The sequence below is a fragment of the Pipistrellus kuhlii genome, unplaced genomic scaffold (genome assembly GCF_014108245.1).
Source record: "Pipistrellus kuhlii isolate mPipKuh1 unplaced genomic scaffold, mPipKuh1.p scaffold_m20_p_4, whole genome shotgun sequence".
Classification (NCBI taxonomy): Eukaryota; Metazoa; Chordata; class Mammalia; order Chiroptera; family Vespertilionidae; genus Pipistrellus; species Pipistrellus kuhlii.
The window spans coordinates 88,464,015-88,491,095 of record NW_023425540.1 but is presented as its reverse complement, the minus strand read 5'-3'; the positions used below and the strand labels follow the sequence as shown (position 1 = coordinate 88,491,095).

General features: G+C 49.6%; 1 protein-coding gene across 1 annotated transcript in view; it reads left to right on the top strand.

Moving 5' to 3' along the window:
* Positions 1–2,919: 2,919 nt before the first annotated feature.
* The window catches only part of SEC14L5 (SEC14 like lipid binding 5), a 36,178-nt gene continuing 12,016 nt past the window's right edge, over positions 2,920–27,081 (top strand). The window contains exons 1-7 of the mRNA XM_036410655.2: positions 2,920–3,135; positions 3,775–3,889; positions 19,325–19,474; positions 19,922–20,053; positions 20,406–20,534; positions 21,161–21,353; positions 25,960–26,072. Of these exons, the coding sequence (XP_036266548.1) occupies positions 3,827–3,889; positions 19,325–19,474; positions 19,922–20,053; positions 20,406–20,534; positions 21,161–21,353; positions 25,960–26,072 (780 nt within the window). The 5' untranslated portion in view covers positions 2,920–3,135; positions 3,775–3,826. The remainder of the gene's footprint in view (positions 3,136–3,774; positions 3,890–19,324; positions 19,475–19,921; positions 20,054–20,405; positions 20,535–21,160; positions 21,354–25,959; positions 26,073–27,081) is intronic.

Genomic DNA, 27,081 nt, shown 5'->3' with positions numbered 1-27,081 from the left:
TTTGTGCTTATTTTCCTTGTCTTTAAAATGAAGATTTACTCTAACTCTGCTTTATTGAAACATTAGAGGCCCGGTGCACAAAGATTTACCTTGGTTGTGGGCACATCCCCAGTAGAGGGTGTGTAGGAGGCAGCTGATCAATGTTTATAATTCTCTATCCCTCTCCCTTCCTCTCTGTAAAAATATCATTAAAATATATTTTAAAATAAAATAAAATGAAGATTAAAATAGTTGTGACCTGAAAAAGATTTTTTTTTAAATTAGGTAATAGTCATATAATGTAAAATTAACCACTTCGATGTGTACAATTTGATGGCATTAGTGCACTCACAATGCTGTGCAACCAGCACCTCTATGGAGTTCCAAAACATTTTCATCCTTACCGCCTTAGCATCCCATCATTGCAGCCTTAGAATAATGCTGGTACAGCAAGCACCAGTGAGTGCCCCATGAATGGCAGGATAATTAGAACAGGGGTCATAACCGGTAACCCGAGGCGGGTGGTGGGCTTAAGCTACTTCCCCTGGGCTGCAGGAAGAGGTTAGGGCCCCATTTTCCACCTTGAGCTCTCTCTATATCTATACCCTCCCAGGGTCGCACCCCTCCCCCCACCCAGGGCCATGCCCTCTCCGGTTGGGCTGATGGAGCCAGGAAATCTAGCATCTCTTCCGCAGCCTCAGGGCCTCTCCTCGGCTCCTTTTGGCGGCTGCTCCCCCAAGCTGTCACTTTCTGTGGCCAAGGAGACACGTGTGGATTGGGCGTCCGGGAAGATGCAGCCAGGGCGAAAGAGAATGAATGGGAGCGGAAACACGTCCACCTCTGGGAGGAGCTCTTAGGAGCAGACCGCCCTCACTTGGGAGCACACCACCTTCTTCCCCAGGGTCCGCTTTCACTCCCAGCAGACCCTGGGGAATCTGTACGAACATGCACCCTGCTGAAGGGAGCTGGAAAGTTTGGGACAGACTACTGCCGCCCCATCCTTCCACGTGCAAACATCCGTTCTGTGGTTACTTTGTGCAATTTAAGGCCTTCCGTGCCATCATTATAGCTTTGTGTTAATGGTCACTACTTCCATGCACTGAGTCCAGGCTACAGCAAAACATCCCTGGATCCAACTCCGACAATTCGCCCTGCGGAGACCCAGCAGCCATGAACTGTCGTTTGCTGCCATCTTGTGGCAGGCATGGGAACTTTGCGCTCCATTTCAATCCTTTTTAGCCCTCGTCAAGAAAACATAACTGGCTACAGGTCACCAGTAAGATCCTGAGCGCCTGAGTCAGACAGGGAAAGATAAATACCATATGATTTCACTTATGTATGGAATCCAAAGAAAAAAAATAAATGAACAGAACAGACACAGACTCATAGATACAGAGAGCAAACTGAGGGTTGCCAGATGGGGGAGGGCCTCGGGGTTTGGGTGAAAAAGGTGAAAGGAATAAGAAGTACAAATTAGTGGTTACAAAATAGTCACGGGGATGTAAAGTGCAGCTTAGGGAACATAGTAATATCATAATAACTATGCATTGTCAGGTGGGTACTAGAATTATCGGGGGAATCACTTCTTAAATTACATAATTGTCTAACCACTATGCTGTACACCGGAAACTAATATAAAGTGATATTGAATGTCAACTGTAACTTTAAAAAGATCATATGTACCTGGGGGCAGATCACAAGACAGACATGGTCCCAACCTTTTGAAGCTCACGGCCTCCTAGAAGAGACAGTCAATAACCCACAAGTAAATAAAATGAATGAATAAATAAAATTATTATAGAATGTGAAACAAGCTAAGAACAAAGCAGGGGCTGAGTATCACAGGGTGAAAATATATGTTTAATAAACTGAGTGTCTGTCTCCCTACACACCCCTCCCTGCCCAGAGCTGTGGGCCACACGAGGGCATGTGCATCTGTCGGACTCCCCCTTGTGAATGGGTAAAGCCACCCAGTGTTGGCACATAGTAGGTGCTCAGTAAATGTCTAATAAATACACGATGGCAACGCTGTGCTCAGCCAGCTTTTGGCTCCTTTAGGCCAAACAGATGGAGAGAAGAAGGAGGGGCTTATGGAAGAGAAGCTGGGTCCCTGGGGGTCCTGGGATAGCTGTAAGGGTTTGGGTGAGAATAATGGACAACCGTCACCCTCCCACGGAGACCCCAGTCCACCTTGTTTTAAATTGTACCCCCATTCCACTTGCTTCTTGAACCCCTTCCCTGCTTATATTTTTCACTTCGGCATTTTCCACCATCTCACATACTATGTATTTGCCTTATTTATTTAACATTTGTCTCTTCCCCCCTACCCTCAATCCCGGAATGTAAACTCTCAGATGGCAAGGATTTTGTCTGTTTTGTTCACCGATGACTCTCCAGTGCCTAGAAGTGCCTGACACTTAGTAGGTGCTTTGTAAATGTTTGTAGAGCGAATGAATGATGCATTGGGTGGGCCTTGGGAGCAGGGCCATGAGGGCACTGAGGGGAGACCAGTGGGAGGAGTGGGGCTCAGAGTCCAAGTTGATCAAGTTACAGAAGAGGCCAAGTGTAAACGGTACTAGGAGGGGAGGCGTTGGGCAGGGCAAGGGTCCGTGGAGGACAGGCTAGACTGGGGGTGGAGCCTTGGGGCGGGCTCTTTCTGGGGATGGATTCCCGAGGTTGCTACTTTAAGGGAGAAACCGGTTGGGGGCGGGGCCCAAGAAAGGTGTGGCCAATCTGGAGGAAGAGCCGTGCTGGGGGGCGTGATCAAACAAGAAAAATAAATGAAAGGAGGGGCTAAGGCGGGGGTGGGGCCAGGCAGCGGATGGGCCAATCAGGGGCCCGGGTGGATCTGGGAGGGGACGTGGGCGGGGCCATAAATGGGCGGGACCAGCCCAGAGGCGGGGCCGGGCCAGGATCTCTGCTGTCCCGGGTCCTGGAGCGCTCCCTCCCGCCTGGCAGGTCTCACTCGCGACCCGACGAAGGCCCTTCCCTGGCCACCTAGGCCCCAGGGTGCGCAGGGCTGGACTCTCCAGGCTCGGCGACTGCGGTCCGGCCTCGCCCCAGGCGCTGCGCTCGGAGCCAGGAGGCTGCGGGGTCCCTAGCGGGCTGAGTTCCTCGCCGCCCCGGGCTGTGTCCCCGCAGACTCTGACAGCCAGGGTGAGCCGGCCCTTGCAAGCATGCTTGTGTGCATGCCTGTGTTTGTCTCCTGCATGTGCGCACCAGTGTGTGTGTGTGTGCGCACGTGTGTGTGCGCACAAGACGAACTGTGTGTGTGGGTAGAGTTGGGTAGGTGCATGCTCCAAGGAACTGAGTGCGTGTGAAAGTTACGTGCAGGTGCAAGGGTGGTCCCACGTGGGAGGAGAGAGTCCTGCATGTGTGTGTATGTGTGTGAGACAGAGACAGTGCGTGTGTGAAGTTTGGTAAAGACTGTGTGTGTCAAGGTATCTTGGAGGAAACGGGAGGGAAGATACAGTGATTCTTGGAGGATGTCTGTGACGAGCTATGGGGTACGTGTGGTGAACTGTGGGGGTGTAAGAATGGCGAATGTGTGTGTTTCCATGTGAGTGGCAGTGAGGGTGCTTCTGGGGGCCTCCCTGTGAAGGAGTAGGGGCCAAAGCAAGTTTGGGGTACTGATTGCTTTTGGAGGGTGAGTGTTGGGGTCTGGCAGAGAATACCTTGAGGATTACATTGCCTCCTTTGCTTTGAGGGCTGGGAGGTTTGGGGGTGGGGCTAGAGGGGGTGGTCCTACCCCTTGCATGGAGGGAGCTGCCACCTCAGCCGTCACCTGTCTCCCAGGCTCTGTGCTCCCTCCTACCTGAGTGGCTTCTGCTGGTGCTCCCCTGAGAACATGGTGCAGAAGTACCAGTCTCCTGTCCGTATCTACAAGTACCCCTTCGAACTGGTCATGGCGGTGAGTGACCCCTGATGCTCTCGGTCCTGTGCGATGGTTGGAGGGATATAGGTGGTTGGCCATGACGGGAAGGAAAGGGAAACCCTCAGTCCCTGGATCAGAAGGAATTATTGAGCTACTTGGTTAACTTGGTGGGTCCAGCTTCTAATCAGTGACCCCTCAGCCTGGCCACCCTACCTTTCACTACTGTTTCTGGAATCCTTGCCCTCTGACAAAACACAAGGTCTTGCTTTCTCTTCCTTGTTGAAGCTTACATGTCCTCTTGTCTCAAGATTCTCTGACATAAAGCAAGGAAATCAGCTAACTCACTGCTGTCATTTTGTGTAATGATAATAGTAGTAATGATAATAAGCACACTAATGAGGATGGTGATAGTGGCAGAAATTCACTGAGGGTGTACAGTATGTACAGTAAGTACAAAGAGTATATGTAAAGATCAGCTGGTGAGGCTTAGTGGTTGAGTGTCAACCCATGTACCAGTAGGTCACCAATTTGATTCCAGTCAGGGCACCTGCACTGGTTGCAGACTCTATCCCCAATAGGGAGTGCATAGCAGGTAGCCGGCAGATGGTTCTCTCTGTCATAGATGTCTTTCTCTCTGTAAAAATTAATAAAAAACATTAAAAAAGAATATGTGTGAAAACATGCATTTAATTACCAATAGCTCACACTATTTTCATTTTATCTCCACTAACTGAAGCTTGGACAGGTGACAGGATGGCTCCAAGTTCTGTGGGTAGGATGAGGAAGAGCTGGGAATCAGATCTGCACAGGGAGGACTCCGGAGCCATATTTTAACCACAACACTCCCCAGGGTCCTCCTTCCATTCACACACCCTGATCTTCTCCTATGTGTCCTGCCTGATCTTATTCTATGGTCCTTACCTACATATGTATTCAGAGTCACATAAAGGATAAAAAAAATCTTCCATACGTGTTGTGCTGTTGTGTAGATAGTTCCACATCAGGAAAGAAGCAGGGGGTGTACCGACTGGCTGGTGACTTTGGGCAAGTTACTTAGCCTCTCTGAGCCTCCACCCCCCATCACTAAAATGAGAATTGCATAGTTTCAAAATCTGGGCATCCGGCTGAGGAGCAAATGAGTCAATATATGTAAAGCTTTTCATACAGGATCTGGCGCAGATCAAATGCTATTATTGTTTTTGTTAGTTATTTCTGTTGCCTATGGCTGTGTGACTTTTCCTCACTTGTAAGGGGGGTGGGACACCAGCGGTGATGAAGAGATTTGGGGACATGCCATCCAAAGCCCTGGTCCCTACCACGGCTCCGCAGTGCTCTGGCTGTGCCTTTGGGAAGTGACCACATTTCTCCGAGCCTTGGTTTCTTCATTTGTGAAATGGGGATGGTTTTATGCACCTCATAAGACTGTCATGAGGATTACAGACGATTGATGTGTGTGTATGACCCAGTGCAGGGCCTGGTCCATACGAAGCAGGACTAAATAAAAACAATTGTCCTCTAAGGCCCCAGGCAGGTCACATATTCTAAGACTCTAGGACTCGTTTGTTCATTCATTCATTTACTCAATAGAAAAGAGACACTGTCCCCACACTTCTGGGACAATGCAGGGGCCCCTGGTCCTTTGCCACTGAGCAGAGACAAATGGCAATAGCATGGGAAACGAATACATTTTTATTGCATGGGCTTAATAATTGTAAATTTAACCTAGCATGTTTAGGATTCTCAAAAACATTTACAATCATGGCATTTTAAAATAAAACATGTCTGTAGGACTGAAGACCGCATTAACAAGACATGGAATGTACCCATGTCACCTTTTCTGGACTATGTGAAGCCTGTTTTGCAGGCTTTGTGATCCATAAATGAAGACGGGTTTTAGTTAACTCCCTAGCGGTCAACAGTCTCTAGGTTCTATGCACAGGGATAAGTGGGTGCAGTAGGAAACAAAGGTTTTCAGATATTTGTTATCTATATCTGCTCGAATTTAAGTTATGCATATTTTTCTAATGCCTTGTCACCTTATCTTGCATATAGTTTTTGTCAGTGAAAAGGCTCCGAACCGCTGTAACGTCCCTGACAAAGCCACTTTGCCAACTGTTTACAAAACATCATTGTCCCAAAAATAGCTGCATAACTCAACATAACTTGTCCGCTGTGTGGGCACAAAAGGGGTTTTCTGCACTTAATGTCCGTCTTTGTTTCTCAGCTAAACACTTGCCCTCAGTTTGGGTCAGATGCCAGGGAAGTTTTGGATGGACTCAGCTGTTTTTACCACATCCGAGTGACCAGACCAACTGGCCTTTTGGTTTCTCTGTTTAACAAAACTGACTTGAGAATCAAAAGCCTCCCTCACTTCTTCCAAAGTCTCCAAGTGATGACACAAAAAAATTAAAACTGGGCATGTGGAACTGGTTATAACATAGCATTGAGGCGGCCCTGGCTGGTGTGGCTCAATGGATTGGAGCAGCCCAGGTTGAGGGTTTGATCCCTGGTTGGGGAAGGTAACTGATTGAGGTTTCTCTCTCTCTTTCTCTTTCCTTTCCCCTCTCTCTAAAATCAACTAGCATGTCTTAGGTGAGGATTTAAAAAATAGCACTGAGGCACCCTGTCAAGACCTAGGTTAAATTTTTTAAAAATATTTTTTTAATTTTAAAAATTTAACTCAATTTTGTTTCTGATGGGTGGGATTCCAATGGGAATTTTGCTTCCTTCCCCTTCCCCTTCTTCTCCTCCTCTCCCTCCTCCTCCTCCTCTCTTCTTTCTTGATAGTCCTCTGAATTGTTTGGTTCAAAACAATGAGCTTGGCCCTGGCCAGTTTGGCTCAACAAATAGAGTGTCAGCCTGCAAACTGAAGGGTCCTAGTTCAATTCTGGCTAAGGGCATGAGCCACACTGGCAGGGCAGATTTATTATTATTATTATTTAATGTTTCAACAGCTTTATTAAGCTCTAACTCACATATTGTACCATTCACTCATTTAAAGGGTACTGGTAAACATTAATGGTTTTTAGTATCCATAGAGTTGTACAATCATCATCACTGTCAATTTTTAAAAAACATATTTTTATTGATTTCAGAGGGGAAGGGACAGGGAGAGAGAGATAGAAACATCAACGATAAGAGGGAATCATTGGTTGGCTGCCTCCTGCACACCCCCTATTGGGGATCACGCCTGCAACCCAGGCTTGTGCCCTTGACTGGAATTGAACCTGGGACCCTTCAGTCCTCAGGCTGACGCTCTATCCACTGAGCCAAATCGGCTAGGACACCACTGTCAATTTTAGAATATTTTCATCATTCCTTCCTCCACCAAAAGAAAACCATCCCTGTACTCTTTTTTGAAAAAATGTTTTCATTTATTTTAGAGAAAGGAAGGGAGAGGGAGAGATAGAAACATCGAAGAGAGATTGGCTGCCTCTTGCATGCCCCACACTGGGGATTAAGTCTGCAACTGGGACAAGTGCCCCGACTGGGAATTGAACTGGTGACCTCTTGGTGCAAGGGACAATGCTCAATCCACTGAGCCACACCAGTTGGCCAAAAACCTGTACTCTAGTCATTATCCCATAAACTCCCCCATCTGTCCAGCCCTTGATAACCACTAATCCACTTTCTGTCTCTATAAATTTGCCTTTTTGGACATTTCATGTAAATGGAATCATAAAATATGTGGTCTTTTGTGACTGGCACACTGTTTTCAAGTTTCATCCGCACTGCAGTGTGATGGAGAACTTCATTCCCTTTTATGGCTGAATACTATTCCATTGTATGGATGGACACATTTGCTTATCCATTCAGCAGGTGTCGGGCTTTAGATTGTTTCCAATGTGGGGCTACCATGAATAACCTTGTTATGAAGAATTATGTACAAGCTTTTGGGTGAACATATTTCTCCCAAATAAATACTAGTGTGAATGGTGGTGGTTATTTGGTGGGTTTGGGAAGGTTCGATTTTAAATTTTAACAGACACATATACATTCTGAGCCCATTCAAATACTAATTCATATACTTCTCATAACCACCCCATTCGATAGGTTTGGTGGGTAGTCCATGCTACAGATGAGGAAACGGAGGAACAGAGAGGATGAATGGATTACCTAAAGCCACAGCGGGAACACGAGGGGATTTAAACACTTGCCCTCAGGTTGGGCCGGATGCCAGGAAAGTTTTGGATGAACTCAGCTGTTTTTTGTTTTGTTTTTGTTTTTTACCACATCCGGGAGGCCAGACGAATTTATAATCCCAGCCATGAGCTCTGCCTTTCCTCAAAGCTGGGGATCTGAAGTTACGTTTCGATATCACATCGATGTTTCTCTCTCTTACTCTCTGGACCACCTCTATGATGGAGCAGTTACCATTAAGGCTGGGTCCAGAATGCCTGCACCCCATCAGCATCCTGCAAAGGGGAACACAGCTAACCCCCCGGAGACTTGGCCTCTCGGTGGACAGCTGGTGTCTACACAGCCTGAGGGTGGTGTCTGAGCCCTCTGTGCCCCCAGCCCTTTAAGCGGCTGAGAGGCAGGTATTATAATATATGGCAGCAGCAGAAGAGGCAGTGAGGCTTAGAAAGGTTAAGGAGACTGTCCCTTAGTCAGTGTCCTCCTTCGCTAGAGCTGTGTAGCTAAGCGCTATGACTGGACAGCGCAGGACAACAGGAAGTTAGTGTCTCACAGTCCTGGAGGCCGTAAGTCTAAGCTCGAGGTGCCAGCTTCTGAAGGTGCCAGGAAGCCCTCTCTTCCAGCTTCTGGTAGTTTCTTGGCTGTGGCGGCATAACTCCCATCTTCACATGGCGTATTCCCTGTGTGTCTGCACCTCTGTGTCCAAATTCCCCCTTTATAAGTCATATTGGATCTATAAGGAATGACCTCATTTTATTTTATTTTTTATTTTTAAAATATTTTATTGATTTTTTGCAGAGAGGAAGGGAGATAGAGAGCTAGAAACGATGAGAGAGAAACATGACCAGCTGCCTCCTGCACACCCCCCACCTGGGATGTGCCCGCAACCAATGTACATGCCCTTGACCGGAATCGAACCCGGGACCTTTCAGTCCGCAGACGCATGCTCTACCACTGAGCCAAACCGGCTTTGGCAGGAATGACCTTATTTTAACTCGATGACCTCCGTTGAAGACTCTATTTCCAAATAAGGTTGCATTCTGAGGTACTTGGAGGGGACTTCTTTTTGGGGGGGAGAAGGGAAGGGGCACAATTTAGCCCATCACGCTTAGTAAGTGGCACCATGGGTAAATGGCAGAGATTTGAACTTAGGGAATCTGACCCCAGAGCCTGAGCTCAGAGCCAGACATGCTGGATTCTGGCCTGATGTTCAGGAGACATCTGTGCACCAGCGACCTCTGTGGCCCCTGGAATGACCTGGCCGCCTCTCTTTTCCTGCCCCGAGGTCCCTGCGGGACTCAAAACCCCTGTGGTTTCAAGTCATCTCAGATTCTGCAAACCTAAAGAGGGAGGGAAGATGGCACGGAGTAGAATTTCCTAAGCAATACGCTCTCCAGGATGGGGGAAGGGTTGGGAGGCGAGGGCGGTTGTCAGCAGTGAAGTGCTGAAATATTTAAAGACCTGGCCTTTTGTATTGATAAGCAGCGTGCGATTTAGCAAATGGGTTATTCCTAAGGAGCAGCCACTGAAGGCAAATCCTTGCTGTCCAGGCCAAGGGGAGGCGCAGTGGAAACGGTTGTTATGGATGCAGTTTTATTAAAGCAGCAGGGGCCTTATGTAAATGAGTTTAAATTAGTTCCCCCGGGGCCTGTCATCTGATCCGTTGCTAACAGATTAGGAGAAGCAGTGTTTTCCACCCTCGATTGCTTACAGGGCTCTGGGGCGCTGTGATTTGGGCTGCAAGAACAGAGGCGATCCACCACCCAGAAAGGTGGTCTGATTTCAGGGGACCCTGGAATAAATAAACTAGGCCCCTGTTCGTTCAGTTACACATGCGTTAGTTCGTGCACGCATGTGTGTGTGCCTCCCACAAACACTGGGTTTCCATTGTGTGCCAAGGACTGGGCTAGGAGCAGGGGCTGTGAAAGAGGTGATTCCTAGTACTTCTTTGAATGCATCATCATTCTGTTAATTTTATATGGAATTTGCTCGTTTACTTGTTTAAATGGGTCTTTGTCATCAAAGTAAGCTTCAGGAAGGCGGTGGAGACCATGTGTCTTCCGGTTCTGTCTTGACCTAGTTTTCTTGACATGATCCTTTTTGTCCACACAGAGCTGGCACTGAGGGGTGTGTGTGTGTGTGTGTGTGTGTGTGTGTGTGAGAGAGAGAGAGAGAGAGAGAGAGAGAGAGAGAGAGAGAGAGAGAGAGAGAGCGTGCGCGAGCGTGAGCGAGCAGGAAAGTGGCATGAAGGATGCTTTATAATGAGGGAAGAACTAGACGCCCGCTGAGGGTCATGAAGGCAGCCAGGCAGAGTCTAGAAGAGGGGAGGAGACACTTGAGGCAGAACTTGTCTCTGAAGAAATGGACGTGGCGAGGTTGGGCCCCAGTGAGAGTCAGAAAGCGACTGGTGGGTCATTTGACCTCTCCGAGGACTCTGGGAGTTTGGAAGGTCTGAAGCAGGGGAGTGACGCGGTCAGACTTGGCGCTTAGGAGGATCCCCCGGCCCCAAAGTGGATCAGTGGGGGTTTCTGTCCCAGAGCGTGGGGAACCTGAGGTAACGGAGGACAGGCGCATTCCGGAGACACTTGAGAAGTTCTGAACTAGCGTTTCCCTGCCATCACGATCCTGACAAACAGCTAAATGTCAGACTCCCTGGGCTTGCCTTGCTGCTGCTCACCCCTCCAGGAACCTCCGGGTACCAGCTGATCTTGGAAGTCTGCTCGCAGGGAGAGTGTTCAGAGGAGGAGGGCTCCCCGCCCTGCCCCGCCCCCCGCCCTGGGTGAGAGCCACAGCGGGACTGTGTGAGCTACTGGGCTGGGCAGCCAGGCTGTGCCCTCCCCCAGAGCCCCAGAGGCCAGGCATTCTGATGGCCTGACCTCATGAGGAGGTGCGGTCCCAGCCAGGCCAAGGGAGGAGTGAACAGCAGCACAAACGAGTCATTCCTGGGCGGCGCTAACTGGGCCCCATGCTGCAGACCCGGACCCGGAACCTGCGAGAAACAGGCAACTCTGTTCACCTGCACCTTGTTCAGCAAATTCACTGGCCAATCGCTGCAGAGGCACTACTGTTGTGACCAGGGGAGCTATCAGCCATTATCCACCTGTGCCTTCCAGAACTTAGCTCTCCCGGGGCGCTCAGTGAACAAGGCACAGGATACCCTCTGGGCTGCAGTGCACCAGCAGGTTAGACAGAGGTCCACTCGTGCTGACATGTGGGACCTGTACTGCTCCATCTGCTCTCCTAGGTGTACATGTGACCAGCGCTCCAGCTTCCTGCTCCCTGTCCCACAGCAACTGCCCTTCCTTTCCTCCCTCCCTCCTTCCTTCCTCCCTCTCTCCCTCCTGTCCTGGCATCAATCCACAAATATTGGCTGGGTGTCTCCAGTGTCCCAGGGGAATCCAGTGGTGTAGAAACAGACGTAGAGACAAAGATGTTGACTATAAACAAGTAAACACAGATATAATATCCTAACCCATATCATGAGCAATGCTTCTAGTAGGGCTGTAAACTACCTAGAAGATGGTTTACTCTCTCTCTCTTTTTTTAATTGTAAAATATACATAACCCATTTTCTATTTTAACCATTTTAAAGTTCAGTGGCATTAAACACATTCACAATGTTGTGCAACCATCACCACTATCCATCTCCACAAAATTTTCGTCTTCCCATAATGAAATTCTGTACCCATTAAACACCCACTAACCCCTGGTAACCACCGTTCTGCTCTCTGTCTCTGTAAACCTGACTACTCTAGCTACCCTTATATAAGTGAAATCTATAATAATAACAAAAGCCTAATATGCTAATTAGACTGTACAGCCAAACGACCTTCTAGACGTCCTTCCGGACAAAAGCCGTGGTGGCAGGGACCGAGGCAAAAGAGGTTAGGGTGGCCAGGCAGTCAGGCGAGCAGTTAGGGGCGATGAGGCAGGCAGGTGAGTGGTTAGACAATGAGGTGGCAGACAAGCGGTTAGGAGCCAGAGGTCCCAGATTGCAAGAGGGATGTTTGATTGCCAGTTACACCAGCAGTCGGACATCCCCTGAGGGGTCCTGGATTTTGAGAGGGTGCAGGCCTGGCCAAGGGACACCCCTCCCCCCATGCACGAATTTTATGCACCGGGCCTCTAGTTATACAATATTTGTCCTTTTGTGTCTGGGATCTTTCACTTAGCATCATGATTGAGGTTCATCCATGTTGCAGGATGGAGCAGAACTGCATTCCTTTTGATGACTGCATAATATCCCACTGTATAAATAGGCCACCTTTTGTTTATCCATTCATCCACCAATGGACACTTGGTTTGTTTCTAGTTTTGGGCTATTGTGGATAATGCTGCTATGAACATAGGTGTACAAATACCTATTTAAGTCCCTGTTGATTGATAACCCTAACGTATCTACTCTGTACCAAATGCCTTACACAGATTATCTCCCTTTCATCTCTTTTTAAAAAATATATATTTTATTGATTTTTTTTTTACATAGAGGAAGGGAGAGGAATAGAGGGTTAGAAACATCAATGAGAGAGAACCATCGATCAGCTGCCTCCTGCACATCCCCTAGTGGGGATGTGCCCTTGACCTGAATCGAACCTGGGACCTCTCAGTCCACAGGCCGACGCTCTATCCACTGAGCCAAACAGGTCAGGGCTCACTTTCATCTTTAGAGCAACCCTTATGAAGTATTATCATCCTCATTGCCCTTTTTCTGAGGAAACTGAGTCTCAGAGGGGTTAAGTTGAGGTCACCCAGGGGTTAAGTTGAGGTTACCCAGTCAGAGGTGGCATCTGAGCCCTGTGCTTTGTCTTGGCTGCTCTACCACACCCAAGGCATTCCCCTTCACCGTGCCCGAAGCCCTGGCTACAGGATCCTCCTGGCCTTCTGTCTGGGTCCTTTCTGTGTCCCGGGCTGGTTTTGCCCAGAACAACAGCAGGTTGTTCAGCTACAGGGCCATCTGGATAAGCTGTTTGTATAGATGTATATGGCAGTGATTCAGAAGGCTTCCAGAATAGTGTCGCCGTGGTTCTGATGAAGGCCTACTTCCCTTCCCTTCATCAGCTGGGATGACACTGCTGCTATCGGGTGGGTGTCTGATGGCTCATTCACCAAACCCTGAATAAGCAACGTGGCCAAAGCTGGGGATCCAGACTATGGCGGATTACTCAGCCGTGAAAAAGCATGAAGCACTCATACCTGCTACCACATGAACCTCAAGCACATAATGCTCCGTGAAATAACCTGCCACGGAAGACCGCATATTGTGTGACTCCAGTTATATGAAATGTCTAGAGAAAGTAAATCCACACAGATGGAAAGTAGATTAGTGGTTGCTAAGGGTTGGGGTGAAGGGGTTGGGGAGTGACTGCCCAATGGGTATGGAGTTTCTTTTTAGGGCGATCGAATGTTCTGGAATTAGATAGTAGTGATTGCTGCATAACTTTGTGAATGTACTAAAACCCACTGTATTGTGGTATGAGAATTACATCTCAGATAAGAAAGAGGAGTTGGGAGCACCAAAGGATTGATACCTCTCTGTCCTGGGGCCTCCCAGCCTTGCAGGGAAAGCTGGCGGGTGGACAAGGAAGGCTCCTGAGTGAGGTGGCCACAGGGTGGTCAGTGCCCCGAATCCAGCCTGTAGTAGAGAGGAAGGTGGTTATTGGGTAGAATTTGGGTATTCTTCCACATTTTCTGTGAAAGGTTTGGGTTATTGGTTCCAGCTTCATTTGAATTTTTATGAGGAAGAGCAGGAAGGAAGGAGGGAGGGGGAGGGAGCAGCTGTCAAGCAATTAGCAGAAATAGCTTTCCTGTACTTGATAGAATCTCGCTCTTTTTAAAAATTTAAATTTATTGAACAAATGCTTATGTATTGATAGAATGAACCATGTGCCAGACTCTGTTCTCAGCACCTTACCAAAACAGACTCCTTTATTTGCCTGGACAACTCAGCAAGGTAGACGCTTTTTTCTTATTCTCCTTTTAACAAATGAAGGAACTGAGGCACTGAGAGCTTGATGGTTTGTTTGTGTGGTCACAGAGCCAGTCAGAGGCTGAGCAGAGATTTGAACCCAAGCCCCAGAGTCCATGGCCTTACCGACTCATTCACTCGTTCATCATGGAAATGTCTATTGAGTGTCAACTATGAGCGAGGTGTTTTTCAAAGCACCAGGAATTGCCCTAGCTGGTTTGGCTCAGTGAATACAGCATTGGCCTGCAGACCAAAGCGTCCTGGGTTCGATTCTGGTCAAGGGCAAGTTCCTTGGTTGCAGGCTCCTCCCCAGCCAAGACCCTGATTAGGGCGTGTGCAGGAGGCAACCAACGGATGTGTTTCTCTCACATAGATGTTTCTCTTTGACTTTCCCTCTCTTTCCCACTCTCCCTAAAAATCAGTGGAAAAATATCCTCAAATGAGGATTAACAAAAAACAAAACAAAATAAAACAAACAAACAAACAAACAAACAAACAAAAGCATGAGGAATTCAGAGGTGAGCAAGCCTACTGCCGGGGTCTGATGACTTCTCGCTTCAGTGCTGTGACTCAGAGGAAGGAAACAGGTACCATGGTGCTCATGGATGGGCCTGCAGGGGAGAAGGGACATTCCGTGCTCGAGTCATCCAGCTCAGCTAGGACTCCAGGGCTCTCTAACTCCAGCCCCCGCCCCCCACCTTCACATGTGTCCATGTGGAGGGGGCATATGGGAGACATTCAATGGAAGTTTTCATCAGCCTCTGCCTGCGCAGCTGAGGCCCCAGGAGTGGGTTCTGGGCCTTGGATCAGCTTCCTTTCTCAGCTGGTAGGCTTGGATGTCCCTTCCCAGCCGCCTGGCAGAAGGGCTGTAACTCAATCCTCTGCTGCCTCGTGTCCCCTCGGGGCCTAAACCACGTGCTTGTCCATCAGGGGGGAAGCTCAGGCTTGATCTGTGGGGATGGCAGTCGGCATCCGAGGCTCTTAGGCAGGGATAACACTCGCCGAGTGAGTTAGGGCCTGTGAACTCTTCCACCCTGTGATGTGGCCAAGGCAAAGGGCCCCTGATTTGTGGGTTTAAGTCAGTGGGATGCAGCATCTCCAAACCACCCACACTTGTGATGTTCTAGAGGCAGGACAGGGTGGTTCAGGGCTGGGGCCTGGCTCCAATCCTGCCACTTCCAGCGACAGTGTAACGTCCTCCCAAGCCTCAACTTGCTCAGCTGTAACATGGGGAAACAACGGCTCCCATCTCACCAGGGCATGGTGAGGATGAAATGATGCCGGTGACAACAGTGTCAGGCACGAGACCTCAAGTCCAGCTGACAGCCCTCTGATACGGGAGCACTGGCTCCTTATGTCGGGGCCCTTGCCTTCCAGATGGAGCCTGAGCTCTGGGAGTCCCCAAGGCCTAGGAGATGATTTACTTTTTTTTTTTTAATTTATTTTTAATTTTTTATAGTGGTAATATATACATAATCCAACATTTCAACCATTTTAAAGTCCAGTGGCATTAAATACATTCACAATGTTGTGCAACCATCACCACTATCCATCTCCACACATTTTTCATTTTCCCATTATGAAATTCTGTACCCATTAAACACTAGCTCCCTGTTCCTCCCCCCTAACCCCTGGTAACCACCATTCTGCTCTCTGCCTCTGTAAACCTGACTACTCTAGCTACCTTACAAAAGTGGAATCTATAATAATAAAAGCGTAATATGCTAATTAGACTGGACAGCCGAACGACCTTCTGGTAGGTCTGTGGTTGAAGCAGCCTCTGTTTCCTTGAAGAGGGCACGCCTTCCCTTGCTCAGGCAGGGTGAGCTGTGCCCAAGCGCCTGCCCACTGCTGATTGGCCCCCATGCCACCCCACTGTTATCTGAGGGATCCAGATGCGGCTCGTCTACCAAGAGGCTTGTTGTGACAGGAAGTTAGCCAGTGACGCTTAGTGCCCTCCGCTGGCTGCGTGCGCTGAGTGTGGCCGGTCATTCCCTACCGACGTTGTTCTCAGGCGATCGGGGACTTCGGTAAGAAGTTTATGTTTTTCTTTCTTTGCTCGTTGGCATTTCTTTGAGCCCCTAGTGTGTGCCAACAACTGAGATGATGCGGGTGTGAGGTCCCTGTGCTGAAAAGCACGAAGCCCAGGCCTTTGGCATGTATATGCCAGTGAGTAGCATGTGTGGTTGAAAGGTGCCATGAGTGCTATCCAGTAAATGAACAGGGAAGGAGGCAGCCTTGCGGGGGGAAGTGGGGTGCCCCAGGAAGAGGGACCGGAAACAGACAAGTCCCCGAAGAAGCCTGGGATCTCCTCACTCCCTATCCTGGTCTCCTACACCCGGGAGCCCCAATGACTCGTCCCCGTCCCCGTTCACTGCCAAGTGAACTGCCAGTGTTTCGAGCAGGGGAAACAGCGAGTGCAAAGGCCCTGGGCAGGAACAAGCTGTTTCCTGTGGCTGACACGGCGAAATACCACAAATCGGGGGCTCAAACAGCAGACATTCATCATCTCACAGTCTGGAGGCTAGAGGTCTGGGATCAAGGTATCGCAGAGCGGGCTCCTTCAGAGGCTGTGAAGGACAGGCTGTCCCAGGCCTCTCTCTCGGCTTCTCGAGTTGCTGGTAATCCCTGGCATTTCTGGCGTGTGGAGGAATCGCTCCGACCAGTGCCTTCATCTTCACGTGGCGTCCCTGTGTGTGTGTCCGTGTCCACGTTCCCCTTTTATAAGGGCACCAGTCATATGGGATTAGCAGCCCATTCTACTCCAGTATGACCTCATTTTAACCAATTATATCTGCCACAACCCTGCTTCCAAATAAGTCCTAACTCCCATTCAGAGGTCCTGGCAGTTAGGACATGAGCTTTGGTGGAGGTGGGGGCACAATTCAATCCATTAACCGTGTGTTCTGGAAACAGCGAGGCTGGCGTGGCGAGGGCAGAGTGAAGGAGGCTGGGGCCGTGGGGGAGGTGGGCTGGTGTAGAGGAATCACCCCGATCAGCGCCTGTATCTTCACGTGGCCTGTTCTAAGGATGTCCTGTCGTCCGGGGAACGGGAGAGATACTGATGAGCAATCAGTGGAAGAGGAGAAGCTCAGGAGTAGTGTGGCCACTGCCTCGCAAGAGTTGAAGGACTGAGGGTGGAGAAAGAAATGGTGACGACAGTACAGGTTTGGGAGAACAGAACACAGCTCCTTCCCAGCCCATTCGGAGGGCTCTGCGGGCACAGACCCAGGAGGGAGCCAGAGCAGCCGGCGAGGCCTCACCTCTGTAGCGGGCGGACGGATGCTGGCATGTTTTGAAAGGATGGGAGGGAAAGGATATGTGCCCCAGGGGACAGAGCCTGGCTCGGTTTCCAGGTTTCCTGGGAGAACAAGCCCTGCTGCTGAGCAAGGGGTTCCTGTGGGAGTGAACGCTGAGCCAGCCTGGCATTCAGATCCAGGTTCACCATTTTGCACTGTGTGACCTTGGGTTGGTTACTCAGCCTCTCTGGGCCCCCATTTCCTCAAAGTCAAAGGAGGATGCCGTGAGTGATTAAGTGGAAGAACACACACAGCCGGAAGAGCAGAGTCAAGGCTTGATGAGTGTCAGCTACTCGGAGACACAACCTGGTAACGTCCTCGCGTTGCAGGCGAGGAGACAGAGTCTCAGACTCGCCCAAGGTCACCCAGGGAGAAAGTAGAAGAGACTCAACTGAGTCTGACCAATTTTGAAACATAAACCCCTTTCCCTCCTTATGCTCTCAAAACATGCCAGCCCCTGTCTGCCCATTACAGAGTTGGGGCGGGGCTGACTGCCCTGGCTGCCTCCTGCATCTGTGCGGGCAGAGCCCTCTGACAGGGCTGGGGAGGAGCTGTGTTCTGTTCCGGCAAACATCGGAGCCCTGTTGTCTGGAGGAGGAAAATGCTGGGTGCCTGTGATGTGCCAGGCTGCACGAGCTAATCAACCTGGGTTCGTCTTCTGGGAGACAAGCATGGCACACATTTTCCAGATAATAAAACAGACTTAGAGCAAGGGACTGGCCTCTCTGCTGGGAGGAGGAGGCAGAACTCCACCCAACTCACATCCACTTTGCCATGAGGCTCCCTCCTCAGTGGGGAAATGCCTTCCTTTGAAACAGAGTGTTCAGGGTCCTCCCTCTGCCAGCCCTCAGGGTCCAGACCCCTGTCTGGGAGCCCCATGGTGCACTTTCCCCCGGGGCCAGCGTTCCTGTTCTAACCCTGGTGGCTGGTGTGTTTGACAGATGGCAGGAGGCAGCCCCGTCCTCCTGACCCCGGCGGAGGACGGCTGGGCTGGGCTGGCCTGGCCTTGTGGGGCTGGGGTAACACCAAGGGCACCAGGCATCCGCCCATCCCCCCTCCTCCTGTCTCTGCCAATCTGAGCTGGTGGGTGCCGCCTTCCGCTGGGAGGGATGGGGGTGGAATGTGTGTCCTCAGATGCCGGCACTATATTTGGAGCTCACTTTGATTCGGATTCCAGGGCATGTAGGCTGTGACAGGCGCTGGGAGCAGACGCTGCTTGAATGCATGCTTGAATGCCGCCAGCCAGGAATGCCCACACGCCCCCCAGTGGCTCTGACCTGCTCGGCCTCTGGAACTTCCCAAACTGGGCAGACTCTCTCCCCTTCCAATCTGGAGGCCTTTTCTTTCTTTTAGTGGCCTACCTGCTCTGGTTCCACCTCCTGGAGGCGGAATAGAAGCAGCCGGAGCAGGCAGCCTGGCCTTGTCTGCGGTGGCTTTTGTAGATGCACTTGATCAGATTGAGGGGGTCCCCCTCTGCCTCGCTTGTTGAGCTTTTACCATGAAGAGTGTTGAAATTTGTTCATTTTTCCCTCTGAAAGGTGCTTTCTTTCTTTTTTTTTAACGTATTTTATTGATTTTTTTATTATTTATTATTTATTTATTTATTTATTTTTTTTTACAGAGAGAGATAGGGATAGAGAGTCAGAAACATCAATGAGAGAGAAACATCAATCAGCTGCCTTCTGCACACCCCCTACTGGGGATGTGCCTGAAACCAATATACATGCCCTTAACTGGAATCGAACCTGGGACCCTTCAGTCCGCAGACCGACGCTCTATCCACTGAGCCAAACCGGTTTCAGCTGAAAGGTGCTTTCTTTTAAAATGTCCCAGGAAGTCCACTCTTTCTTCTAAGGGCAAAGCTCAAATGTGAATCCAAAAAGCTACCTGCCAGGCGGCTGCGCAGACAAACGCTGGTCCTGTTGGTAAAACAGCAGTGGCCACGCGCTCCCCGGGGATGTTCTCCCTCTCCGCAGCCGCAAGGAGAGACCTTCCAGCCGGGGCAGGAGCAGGGCCGTGCCCCGCGGGCCTCGGCCACCCCCTGGCACTCCCTGCCCTCTCCCCCCCTAGGCCTACGAGAAGCGCTTCCCCACCTGCCCGCAGATCCCGGTCTTCCTGGGCAGCGAGGTGGTGTTCGAGTCCCGCAGCGCCGATGGCGCGGTGCACGTGGTGGAGCGGAGCTGCCGGCTGCGCGTGGAGGCCCCGCGGCTGCTGCGGAAGGTGGGAGCCCGGGGCAGCGGGGGCGGTGGGACAGGGGGGTGGGTGACCGCTGGGAGCCGGGGCGGGGCCACGCGGCGGGGCCAGTGTGAGTGTTGGTGCTGGAAAGAGGGGTTCCAGCGGTGGGTCTGGGTCGGAGGGCCCGCTGGAGCGCTGGATCTGAAGGGACCAGGGCCAGGAGGCTGGGCTGGGACTGACGGGGGATGGGGGTGGGGGAGAGCAGGGGTCCGGGGATGGAGGGCTGGGGAGAGGAAGGCGGGGACTCCGCCCAGGCGGTGGGCAGGCGTGGGGCATGGGTGGGGGGCGGGTTCCCAGGTCACCTCGGTTTATCTGGATGATGCCTAACCAATCGAGGTACCTGGCCAGTGCCCATTCGATAGCACTTTAGCCCTCGGGTTCGTGCCCCCACCCCTCACTCCTCACCCCCTGCGCACCTGGTGTCTCCTGCAGATCGCGGGTGTGGAGCACGTGGTCTTCGTGCAGAGGAACGTCTTGAACTGGAAGGAGAGGACCCTCCGCATCGAGGCGCACAACGAGACCTTCGCCAGCCGCGTGGTGGTCCGTGAGAACTGCAGCTACACGGTGAGCGCCGGGCCACCCGCCCCCGCTGCCCCTCCCTCTCCCCCAGGGCCTTGTGCGATCAGATGCAGGCGCTCCCTACATCCGTAGTTCAGATACTCAGCCCATACTTTTTATTTTTTTTATTTTTTTATTTTTAGTTTAGGTAGTTTAAAATATTGTGTGAGACATACTTACTAAAATAGTATTTGCTGTTTGTCTTAAATTCAAATGTGACTGGGCATCCCCACTTTTAATTGGCTAAACCGGGCAACTTTTCTCCGCCCTCCATTCTTCTCTCGTTCCTTTCCTGCCTCAGGAAACTGCCTTATTTCTCCACCTGTAAAATGGGGTTAACGATGGTGCCTGCTTTCAGGTCCACCCTGAGAATGAAGAGTGGACTTGCTTTGAGCAATCTGCCTCGCTCGACATCCGGTCCTTCTTTGGCTTTGAAAGTGCCTTGGAGAAGATTGCCATGAAGCAGTACACAGCCAACGTCAAGAGGGTAAGAGAGAGGCTCCCTCAGGCACAGGGAGAAAAGTGCACAGACCTTGCGGGTTGCCAGTCCTGGTTCAAAACCCGCTCTGCTACTTGACAACTCCTGTGACATCACGCAAGAGCCTTAGCCTTCCTCATCTGTAGAATGGGTATTCTAACACTGGCCATATTACAGGAGATGATGGATGGACAGCAAGCCTTAATGGGGGCACCACAATCCTGATGGCTCCCAGGCTTGTGTGTAAGCTCTGTGGACACAGAAGGGACATTGTACGATGCTTTTTCCTGGTTTAAAGGGTCCCTGCTTGGTTTAAAGATCTGAGACACTTCACTGAGTAGAGGCCTTCAGTGTAATGAAACAGATAAAATCGTTTTAATAATATATTTTGTCCAGTGGGTTATCAATATAAAACTTCCTTGGGAACTATTTTACATTCTTTGGTACCAAATCTCGCAAATCCGGTGTGTATTTAACATTCCCAAACATCTCCATTTGGCTTGGCCACATTCCACTGCTTAGTAGCCACGTGTCAGGGCTGGGGCCAGAGCCAGGCGGGGTGACTCCCAGAATGACGTTGGTCACCCGCTGTCCTGCCCCGGTGCTGACGTGTCTTGCTTCTCTCTGGCTCCCAGGGGAAGGAGGTGATTGAACATTACCTGAACGAGCTCCTCTCCCAGGGCATCTCTCACATTCCCCGGTGGACACCGGCCTCGGTCCGAGAGGAGGACGCCTGCTCCCAGGCTGTGCTGGGCGATCCCGGCTCCCTGGACGTCCACGGGCCCGGAAGCGCCCAGGGCCCCGCTGAAGAGGTGGTTGGTGCAGAAGGTAAGGTGTCTGTGGCTGAGGCCTGACGTTGCAGGATGTCTGCTCATTCTGTGGGGGGAGAATTGCCATGGGTCCCCTCGGGGATGGGCCTGGTCCTGGAATGACAGCCTCCTCCCTCTCAACAGCTGCTTTGCCCCCTCTCTCTTCCATCCCAAAAGCCAGAACTGGCTTATTTCTCGATCAGGAGTTGACTTGATCTGGTGCCTTCAGATTCCCCTTTTCTCTGGTTTGGTCACTATTTTGGATTATATGAGTAATGCATAATCACGGTGAGAAAAAAATCCAAGCAGGAAGTAGGACTCCTTTGCTCTCCTCGGAGGCAACAATAGTTTTGTGTTTGTGAAACTATCTAGGCATCTATACATGCATAATATGTACACATATACATACATACATGTATAACCTATGCTGAACAGAGGAGAGCATAGCATACATTCTATTTGATACTTTGTGTTTTTCACTTAGCATGTTTCTTGAACAACTTTCCATATCAGTACAGGTATTTGAGCACTTTGTAGTATTTCATGGTGTGGTTACACCACAACTTACTTATTAATAAACATTTATTAATTATTTCTAGTTTATTTGGCTAGTACCCTACTGATGGATATTTAGGTTGTTTCTCTTTTTTAAAAATACAAAAATGTTTTTAAAAATATTTGCATGAATATCTACACAGCATATAACCAAAAGGTTGAATTGATGAGCCGAGGTTATGTGCAACTAAAATTTTGGTTGATTTACCAATTAGGCCTGCACAGAGGTTGTATTAGGCAATGTTCCACCAAAAGTGTGTAGCTGTGTTTACTCCTGGCTTCACTGTGGCTCCCGCAGGACAATTATTAAACACCAGAGGCCTGTGCATGACTTCACGCATGGGTGGGGTCCTTCGGCCTGGCTGGTGATCGGGGTTGATCGGGAACTGGGGGGACAGCCAGCCAGGAGGAGGGACTGGGAGGTTGGCTGGCCAGTCAGGGGGAGGGACTGCGGGAGGTTGGCCAGCTGGGCCCCCCATCGGTAGTTCAGTCACTTAGGTTTTTATAGAGAGAGATTTTTAAACTTAAAGGCAAAAAGTGACCACTGGTCGGTTAGTGATCACCTCTTTCCTATGAGTGAGGCCAAGTATTATTTTTTCATGTTTAGTGACACTATTTAACTTTGTTGTGAATCCCTGTTCTTGTACTTTCCTATTTGTCTGTTAATTTTTTACTACTTGGTGAGAGCTCTTTGCATATTAAGGCAATTAGCCTTTTGTCATATTTCAGACTCAGATTGACATGGGAAATGTTCACAATATGATGTTAAAGGAAGAGAACCTGGGATACAAAACTGCACATCCCCCTGAATCCAGTTTTAACCACATGTACCTGTTCTCTCAACATTTCAGAGTCTACTGGGCACATAGGACTATAGGGCTGGCCTGACTTAGAGAAACACTGTGTAATCAAACACACACCAGGGTTGTGTTTAGGAAGAACAAAATTCACCTGTTTAACAAATGTTTATTCTGCACCAACTGTGTGCACTAGCTGGCTCCATTGTGGTGTGTGTGTGTGTGTTGTGTGTGTGTGTGTGTGTGTGTATGTGTGTGTATATACACTGAGTGGCCAGATTATTATGATCTCTGAACGCATAATAATCTGGCCACTCAGTGTATATCCTATAGAATAAAAGGCTAATACGCAAATTGTCCCCTCGATCAGGAGTTCAACCAGCAGGCAGGCAGGCCAACTGCCCATGTCCCCTCCCCCTGGCCAGGCTGGCCAGACCCCACCCATGCACAAATTCATGCACCAGGCTATATATATATCTATATATCTATATATCTATCTATCTATCTATCTATCTATCTATCTATCTATCTATCTATCTATATCTGAGTGTGACCAGATTATTATGTGTTCAGAGAGCATAATAATCTGGCCACTCAGTGTGTGTGTGTGTGTGTGTGTGTATATATATTGTCAATCCTCACCTGAGGATACTTTTTCCATTGATTTTTAGAGAGTGGAACTGGGGGGAAGGGGGAGAGAGAGAGAGAGAGAGAGAGAGAGAGAGAGAGAGAGAGAGAGAGAGAGAGAGAGAGAAACATTGATGTGAAAGAGACACATGGACTGGTTGCCTCCTGCATGCACCCCAACTGGGTCTGGGGATCAAACCCACAGCCCTTTGATGAATGGGCTGACACTCTAACGATTGAGAAACTGGCCAGGGCATACAAACATTTTAATAATATTTTTTAAAACTTTTTTTTTTACAATGATGCATTTCTGCCCCTTCCTGTGCGTACATTCTGCAGGCCATGCCCCGTGCCCTCCTGTTTCACATAGCCTGTTCCTTCCTTCTCCGTCTGGGCTGTCCACAGTGGGGCTGGCACGCAGGATGGCTGGTGGAAGGCACGGCGTGCTCCTTCCACCCTGCTCCGGATCACTGAGCCTTTGTGTGCGGGTGAAAGGGGCCTTCACAGCTGCCTGAGGGCTGGAGGGATGCTGGTATCTCCTGCCTCCCTTGTGTTTTCTCCCTCAACCCTTCCTTGCCCCGCCCCCTCTTAGATTCCCCTACCCGCCTCCAACACCTCTGCCTCTGATCTCTCCGTGGGTCTGGACAGTACTCCCCGCCCCAGCTTTTCTCTTGCCTCTAGTTACCCAGATGCCTTCTAGAGCAGATGGCCTGACCCCCAGCCCTGGCCTTTGTTTTGGAAGGAACCCTGGCTCCTGCTGCTGGGTGTGCAGACACTGCCATCTGCACACAAAAAGAGTTATGCCCACAGGGCTGCTCTCTGCAGAGTGTCTCACCCACTGCAGAGAGGCGAATGCACGAGATGCCTCACCATGCCGGCACCTGCCACCTTAACAGCTGAGGGTGGGCCATGGACCTCCGGGTACAGCCAGGCCTCTAAATGCCAGCACACGCTGACCCTGAACAGCCCAATTGTGGGAGATGGGACTGAACAGTGGAAATGATCTGTGCAGTTATGGACTGTATTCTGGGGTCAGTTACCCCCCCCTCAAAAAACAAACAAACAAACAAACAAACACAAAACACAAACAAACAAAAAAAACCTCTCAGGGCCTGGGGCGGTGGAGAGGCAAAGGAACTGGCATTTATTAGCCACCTGTTATGCTGGGCACTCTGCATGCATTCACTCATTTGAGTGTACTGAGCCTCTCTCAGGCTCAGTTTTGTTTTCTCTGAAGTGGAAAACTGGTGATGCCTGTCTCACGGGGGTGTAGGGAGAACTCACAGAGACGATGCATATTACTAATAATTGTTACTCCAATAACAAAAAGTTAGAAGGAGAAATTAAGAAAACAACCCCATTTACAATTGCATCAAAAAGCAGAAATACCTAGGAATAAATTTAACCAACGAGGTGAAATACCTGTTATCTCTCAGAAAACTATAAGACACTGAAGAAAGAAGCAGGAAATACAGAAAAGTGAAGGATACACCTTGCTCATGGACTGGAAGGATTAATATTGTTAAAATGTCCTTACTATCTAAAGTAATATACAGATACAATGCAATCCCTATTAAAATATCTATCGGCATTCTTCTCTGAATTAGAATAATTAATCTTAAAATGTATACTGAGCCACAAAAGACCACAAATAGCCAAATAAATTTTGAAAGAGAACAAAATGGGAGATATCATGCTCCCTGAAATCAAACTACTAGAAGCCTGGTGCATGAAATTTGTGCATGGGGGGGTGTCCCTCAGCCCAGCCTGCAGCTTTACCAACTAGTGTTGGTGAAGATGTGGAGAAAAGGGAACCATTTCTTGTGCACTGTTGGTGGGAATGCAGATTGGTGCAGCCACTGTGGAAAGCAGTATGGAGGTTCCTCAAAAAGTTAAAAATAGAGTAGCCATATGATCCAGCAATTCCACTTCTGGGTATTTATCTGAAGGGAAAAAAACCATTAACACTAAACGATATATGTACCCCCATGCTCATTGCAGCATGACTAGCCAAGATATGGAAGCAAACTAAGTGTCTATTCATAGACAAGTAGATAAAGAAGATGGGTACATATATACCATAGAATATTATTCAGCAATAAAAAAGAATGAAATCTTGCCAATTGCAACAACATGGATAGAACTAGAGGGTATTATACCAAGTGAAATAAGTCAGACAGAAAAAGACAAATGTTATTTCACTTATATGTGGAATCTAAAAAAAGAAAAAGAATCAGAAAGAAAACAAAACAAAATAGAAACAGACCCATAGATATAGAGAACAAGCTGATGCTTGCCAAAGGGGAAGGGATGGAGGACGATGGAAAAAAATATTCAGAGGGCGGGACAGCTGCAGAAGACAGGGATTATTTCCATTTCTGAAGGTCAAAGGGGACATATCACTTGCGACTGTGAGATCCAGGCTTGGCCCGGCATGAGTTTCCAGAACCGCCTGGAGATGGATTGGAAAGCCTAGAGGACCTGGAGCCCTGGTGGCTGTCGTCTGGGGAAAGGGCTTCTGTGTGGCTTGGAACGACATTTCAGATCCAAGGTGGCCAGTCAGGCATGGGCTCCAGAAAGGGCAGACAAGGCGGGGAGGAGACACAGCATCTCCCTCTTGTCTGAAGCCCCCTTCTTCTCTGGCAGGGGACAAGCTGGACGCCGACTACATCGAGAGGTGCCTGGGCCATCTCACGCCCATGCAGGAGAGCTGCCTGATTCAGCTCCGGCACTGGCTGCAGGAGACACACAAAGGCAAGGCAAGTGCAGGGCGGGGCCTGCTGGAGCTGGCACATGCTCGGTATTAGCGGCCCAGCCTAGGCCCTGGGGAGGAAGGGCCAGGGAAACCAGCTTGTGCCATTGGTAATGCTGGGTACTTAGACTTTGCCTTCTTTTCATTACATATGGTTTCATGTGACTGTAAAACATGCTCCCGTTATTACTGACTAGGCACTGCTCACATTAAGGCCAATCCTTTTTTTTTCTTCTTCTTCTTTTTTTTTATTTTTTATCCTCACCCGAGGGTATTTTCCATTGATATTTTAGAGAGAGTGGAATTGAGAAGGATAGAGAGAGAGAAATATCAATGTGAGAGAGACACATTGATTGGTTGCCTCCTGCATACCCCTGACCAGGGCCCTGGCTGGGGAGGAGCCCACAACCAAGGTATGTGCCCTTGACCAGAATCGAACCCGGGAACCTTCAGTCCACAGGCCGATGCTCTATCCACTGAGCCAAACGGGGCAGGTCAAGACCAGACAATTCCTTATGGTGGGGGTTGTGTTGTGAACTGCAGGGCTTTGAGCAGCATCCTTGACTCCCACCCATTAGATGCCATGAGCTCTTCTCCCCACGTTGTCACAACCAAAAATGGCTCCAGATGGCACCAGATGTCCCCTGTAGAGCACTGTCACCTCCAACTGACAACCACTGCTGTTCACAAAACCAAGCACGCTATTCTTTTTAAAAGAGATTTACTGACTTGCGAGGGTTGATATTTGACTGAGTGCGGATTTTGCCTTGAGACGCTAAGCCCCATCACAAGAAGGTCCAATATGCATTTTGGTCCCTTCAACTCTGTTGAGTTGGAACTTCCTGCTTAGTCATAAGTTGATGGCCCTTCCTCCCCACTTCAGGAGGCAGACAAGGGAGTTAGTACTGGGCTGTAATGTAGAATGGGGATAAGGTTAGTATTCGCCTCCCATAGTGAGTTAAAGGGAATCCACGTAAAGTGCTTAGAGCCAAGTCTGGTTCAGAATGAGAACTCAC